Here is a 6,209-nt window from a genome sequence, read left to right as displayed (position 1 = left end):
TACTCAAAGCTGGGTGAACTCGAAGTTGACTACCACGGCCAAGAATTTAGGTTCCCCAAGGATGAGATCAGAATTCATCACCTATCACCAGCCAGTGACGCAAAATACCCACCTCTTGCGATTCTGAAAACAATCGAGTCGTCTGCCTTGCACTGCAAGCTTGGGCCTTCCTCTCAAATCAATTCCCCAGATTTGGTGGAGCTCCACCAAGTATGTTGCAACGAACTCAAGGTAAGAAACTCTGCTTGTCTTTTAAGACTTTCACCCAACTTATTGATTCAGAGAGTGTGATTCTTGGGTTTCTTTACAATTCTCAGACTGCCGTGGTTTTGCTCGGAAACGATGAGGAAGTTCATTTAGTTGCAATGCGGAGTAGGGATCATAACTTTCCATGTTTCTGGGTCTTCTCAGTCGCGTCAGGTCTTTACGATTCATGTTCAAAGATGCTTAGCAATCGTGTTAGATCTTGATGAAACTTTAATTGCGGCAAATTCTATGGCATTGTTTGGAGAGAAAATAAAGAATCTTGAAGCGAGCATTCGAGAAGAGACTGATCCAGCCAAGATATTGATTTCGACAGAGGCGTTGAAGGGATATAAATTTGACATGAATCTTCTTCAGCAGTATATTGCTGATGACGCCGTGGTCGTTAATTGTTGGAACTCAAAAGGATGGATTCTTAATTTTTCGATGCAGAATGAAAAAACTAGTATGCTTGTGAAAGTCAGACCAGATTGGGAAGATTTAAGAAACTCTTTAACAGGAGTGACAGCAAAATATTTTGAAGTTTACGTGTGTACAAAGTCTCAAAGGGAATACGCTCTGGAGGTGTGGAGACTACTTGATCCAGAAGCACACTTAATGAGTATCAAGCAACAACAAGATCGTATTGTTTGCGTGAGTTCAAACGTCAAGAAATCCCTGAAAACGGTTTCAACGGTGGAGTCTGTCATCCGAGAATTACAATGATCGTTGACGATCGTACTGACGTGTGGGACGAAAGGGACATTCCGAGGATTCATTCTGTTGATCCGTATCTTCCGTATTCACCACAGGTATGTATGTTCTGCTTATTATCCCTTTTAAGTTTATACCCATAACGTCATGCGAGTAATGTATCTTCTCTTCTATTTATAGGGGTGAGCCAATAGGCCTCTGAGTCATGCAAGAAAACTCGCCATCAGTTTCAGAACATACTTTTTCAGGTGACTTGTCTTTGCTTCTCTGGAGGTTTGAATGATTATGCTTGTGAATACTGTTTCTGAAAATGTTTCTTTCAGGCAGTTTGATAGTTTCCTGCGTACAAGACCTGTTTGCTACGAAGATGGTGTGGATACTTTACCGCCATCACTCTCAGTGAATTACATAAATGCTCTGTAAATAGGTAGGACAAGAAATGTTTTGAGGGATACCAACTTGACAGTGTAATTTCGTTTCGATATTAATTTTACGTAAAAACCAGATTGGTCAATCACCAAAAAAAAACACTTCTTTTACCACTAAGAATCGATACATTCATTAATATTTTACCGTCTTCTTCTACAAACAGAGTGGCGGATGGTTTAGTAGTTACAGAAACACACATAATGTGAATAGAAATTCTGAGGTTGTAAACTCATTGCTCTGCTTTAGTCATCTTTTTTGCCATGTCCTATACTGATTAATGTAGGAAAATGTGTTGGAACTGTTAAGGGTATTAGGACTTCTCCCTCATTTTGGCTCTGGCAAATACAACCCCAGCCACAAGACCTGCATTTCAGGCGCCTCAGGTTAATGCACAAAACAACTGATATGTGTTTCTCCAAAATGTTGGACAACGGAACTGATCAAGATATCGCTTACCAAAGAGTATGCTTGCTGAGTTCTGTAAACTGGTTGGTACATTGAATAGAACGATCCCCGCGATGGATAAAGGTATCTTGTTTAGCGATCCCACCAGGCTGAATTTTGAATAAAACGAAAGATGTATATATTCAGAAGGAACAAACCACCAAAAAAGCGAGTATAGAAAAGGGATATGTGGAAAAGACTGGGCAGAGCAAACTCTCCAAACTATAGTTTTGAAATTGCATGTTTCTCTATCGCTTTCTCTAATTTGGTACCTGTAAGTTGTTGCTCCCGTTTGATGAAGAAACCACATTGAAGTGAAGCTAATGGCAAGCCCTAAAAGTCCACTAAGTGTCATGACCATCCAGAAACCTGGCAATCGCAGAAGTGGCCTGCACAATTATAACACAACAACCATTTTGTTTTCAGATGACACAAACCATTTTCCATTGACAGGAAAAAAAGGACAGGAACTCACGTTTGATACAGATAATCCATCTCGTTGAAGGAAAAAGAAAGCAGAAGCCCAAGTGGTAATGAAAGTGTGTTATTAAGCAAGACCATGGAGAACTCGTTCAAGTTTCCAGATTGAGTAACATGCTTGGCCGTATCCATGGTCTTTCTCAAAGTTAGCTGCAAAACAAGAATATATAAGCAAGTCAAAAGTGGTGGCAGAATTTTCAAGAGTAGTAGCCTAGCTAACAACGTAATGGTTATAGTGAAGAAGAACCATTTAGTTGATTGGCTTAGTCTTTTCTCAAACAACATGTAATGCTTAACATGAAAGTATGGTTTTTAAGTGAGCTCCTTTTCAAATTTGTGTCTATTGTTTCAAAAGACTCCAACATTTTGAGAAAAGAAAGCACAAATGATCAAATGTTTACTCACAGAGTACGATGCAGTTAAGAAGCAATTGGCAATCTGCCAAGCATAGCCAACAGCATTGAATGATAGGTCCGTTATCCCTCCAGAAACTGCGGAAATTATCTGCAAATGAGGGCCGAAAGAAGCGCAGGCTAATTAAACTTTAGCTTCTAATTATTCTATAAGAAATAGAATATACATCATAACAATGAGTGGCCATGACAAAGAAAACATGATTACATTTCCCTGGCAGACTAATTGTGGAAGCAGTAAAAAAACATATATCTCCAACAGTTTGAAAGGTTAGGCTATGCCACATCACTGAAGGCCTCTAGGAGCAGTATAACTGTGTAAGCACACAAATAGGGTGGGTCACTTATCCATAAGAAGATATGTTTTAGATTTTCATGATTAAGGTTGATGATCAGAAAGTGCTTTGAGAAAACAAGAGAAAAAGAATGTTTTGTTTAAAACAAAATCTAAATCAGTAATCGTTGTTTGACAAGGATATCTTTCAGAACTCTAATTTAAATGGTTTCTATATGCATCTTGAAATAGGGTCCTTGGGAATAGTTCTCTCAGGTCAATATACAAAATCAGTTTGAAATGCTTTGGACAAACATACCATTAAGAAGAGAGCAGCCCACACTCTGTTGTCATGTTGCTTGTTGAATAGATACATCTCCCCAACTGCAGTTATCACATTAGTGACATTCTTCAGGACAGTGACCATTGCTACATTGATGTATTTCAAACTGTCAAAGAAAAATGTAATTGAAGTTGACAATCAAGTTCAATCTGCGCTTCAAACGTCGTCTGCATACTCATATCAGATACTGATATATCTCATCCCTACTGTGGAGTAAACACAGAATATCTCAGTTTAGAATGGAAAAGCTATCTGTTCCAGCTCAGAATCTACAGGTTATGCAATCCTCGATCTACTGTAAAGGTTAACTATAGAGCTCAAAAAAATGAGGTACAGATTTGTATAACTACCTCTAGTACTCCAAAAAGTTGTGGCTCTCCAACCAACTTTACTAATTTAGTAATCTTTCAATGGGCTTGAGAATTAAGAAACCAGAAAGAGCGCATCAATATTTTATCGCAAACAAAATAGTAGGCAGTTAATATATACCTAGAAGTCTTTCCCATATTTCACACATGAATATGAATTATGAAATCTATAAACCAACAGAAATAAAGGTATAGAACATATTCTTACCTAAACATGCTTGTGATAAGCATGCCAACAAATATCACGTTCACTGGAAACCAGACCTTCATTAATCTCAAGGTCAGCGGTTCTGTTGTTATTAGACCCATTAAGCTCAAAGCCACCACAATGATCACTGAGACTAAGTTCTGCACCATCACAAAGATGAAAGTTTATGAAAAATCAGACCACAAAACAAATTGCTGACAGATTTTCATAAGAAGTATCACTAGGGAGGGGAAACCAAACGAGTCCTACCTGGTATAACATTAAAAATATCCCAGCATTGAAGTTGTAGCTGGAAAGGACAAACTTGTTCACAAGAATCATGCTGCATGATGAAATGCAATAAGCTAAACCAGATAGCAAAGCCCGATTATGTATCTTTCTTTGCATTGGCTTATCTCCGGATTTTCCCGTCTTCCCATCTTCTAAATCAACTGCATCGTGTGATTTCATTGCGAGCTAAGACCTACCAGAGAAAAAATAATATCTAGCAAGCATAAGACCATGTGAACTATATGAAATAAAGCCAACTGAAAATATCATCTTAGAAAGATTGCAATATAAGCCGAGAAATAGGAAATATAGAATCAGTTGGACTTCAATGATGGTCATCATCACATCACAAGATTGATTTCCGCTAGCTTTTACCACATCAATAACTCATCGAAAATATGGTGGTCGTTATATTACTTCAACAAACAACAATAAGATAGATCTATCATTCTTAACAATACAAAGAATTCAACACAAAGAGTAACATTTTTTCATCAACCCATATCAAAACCCTCTGTACAACTTTACTGGGAAAGAAAGACTCATATGCCTATTTTAGCCTCATAAACCAATTCCGTTCCAGTTCGAAAGGCCAGCAGCTAGAAAGTGGCAACTTGATCTAAAATATTCGAAACGTAAGCAAATGATAGCCAAGCAGTGTTGGGACTTGGGACTCTAAATGGACTTGGATGACTGATTAAGAAGAAGCCATTTTCATTAAACTTACTGCTTAAATCTCCAGTGGGTTGAAATTAGAAGTAAGATAACAACTCCAGATCAACGGGCTGTCCCAAGGAAACCAAGAGATTCGAATACAACCCTAGAGTGAAGAAGACAGTAAGTATCATCAGTTCCAAACTTGCAGATCAAAAGAGGGTCAAACCAAGGCAAAGAATCAACAAAGACTACTCTATTTAAACCAATTTCTAATTTTGTGAAAATATAAAGGCAAAACGAAGGGAAGATGCAAATGGAAGAAGTCGCTACAATCAAAAGATACACACACGGACATATAGAATCTGGAGCAGGTCAAAGTTTAGAAACTTCGAATAAACCCACCAAGTTCAGAGTAGTAAGCTATACACAAGCACAAAAAAAATCAAAACTTTGGAAATACCCAAAAGATTCAGTAGAAGAAAATAACGAAATTTACCTCCACGCTGCTCAAAAGCTCGCGAAGTAGAGAGGTTCAGCTTCGGATCAGAAGCAACCAAGGACGAGATCTGATTGAACCCAAATCACAGTAATAAGAAAACACAAATCAGAAGAAGAAGATGAAATTTGCTCGGGGGTAGAAACACTTCAGAGTAAACTGGGACTGTGAAGATGTTTGATGAAAACAATATGGAAGAAATTGAAGAAACTGAAATAAAACGAGGGAGAGAGAAGGGCATTGACCCAGAGACCAAACTAAAATTATGGATTCAGACCAGTTTTGTTTATTTATTTATATATTATATTAGAAAGTTTTTATAAGTTAGAAGAAATTCCATTATTGAAACAAAATATGTATTCTCAGTGGGAATTTCAAAATCGACAACTTTTTTTTTTTTTTACATTACTACTTTTAAACATGTTTATTTTATTTAAAATTATTTCCACAAAAAAAAAAACCCTTTTATCTGTAAAAACGGAATGAAAGTGAACATTAGCTATTCAATATCAAAAATTATTTTTTCTACTCAGCAACATAAAAATTTGAGAATAATCGATACAGTTTATAATATTAATATAATTAAACTAAAAACAATAGAAAAACTCTTATATTGTGTTTGGTAACATATGGTTAAAGCATAATAAGCTGAGGACAAAAAAAAAAAAAAATGACCTTGTATTATTCAGATACATGGTTCATATGAGAAACCTTTGTCCATGTATATTGTATGCAAATTCTACACAAAAAAAATGATAGTGGGTTCTGAATTTTGATTCGTACTAAGGTTTGACCACAATGAATACATACTGTCAAAAAAAAATCATAATAATAATGGTGTTTCGCCTTGTACCATACCGTTGACATTTT

The 6,209-nt window shown here is 36.7% G+C and overlaps 1 protein-coding gene across 1 annotated transcript; it reads right to left on the bottom strand.

Moving 5' to 3' along the window:
- Positions 1 to 1,491: 1,491 nt before the first annotated feature.
- Positions 1,492 to 5,665, bottom strand: LOC104747283 (GDP-mannose transporter GONST1). The gene is made up of 10 exons (XM_087502943.1): positions 5,340 to 5,665; positions 4,914 to 5,006; positions 4,166 to 4,379; positions 3,917 to 4,056; positions 3,317 to 3,446; positions 2,716 to 2,814; positions 2,306 to 2,460; positions 2,103 to 2,219; positions 1,843 to 1,940; positions 1,492 to 1,749 (listed from the first exon to the last, which is right to left on the bottom strand). Exons 3-10 carry the CDS (start codon positions 4,364 to 4,366, stop codon positions 1,697 to 1,699), a joined length of 993 nt encoding a protein of 330 aa, XP_087359069.1. The 5' UTR covers positions 4,367 to 4,379; positions 4,914 to 5,006; positions 5,340 to 5,665; the 3' UTR covers positions 1,492 to 1,696.
- Between the last annotated feature and the right edge of the window lie 544 nt (positions 5,666 to 6,209).

Source organism: Camelina sativa, chromosome 19, assembly GCF_030686135.1.
Source record: "Camelina sativa cultivar CO46 ecotype springtype chromosome 19, ASM3068613v1".
Lineage (NCBI taxonomy): Eukaryota > Viridiplantae > Streptophyta > Magnoliopsida > Brassicales > Brassicaceae > Camelina > Camelina sativa.
Note: the sequence above shows the minus strand (reverse complement) of the source record. Positions and strands in the feature narration are given on the sequence as shown.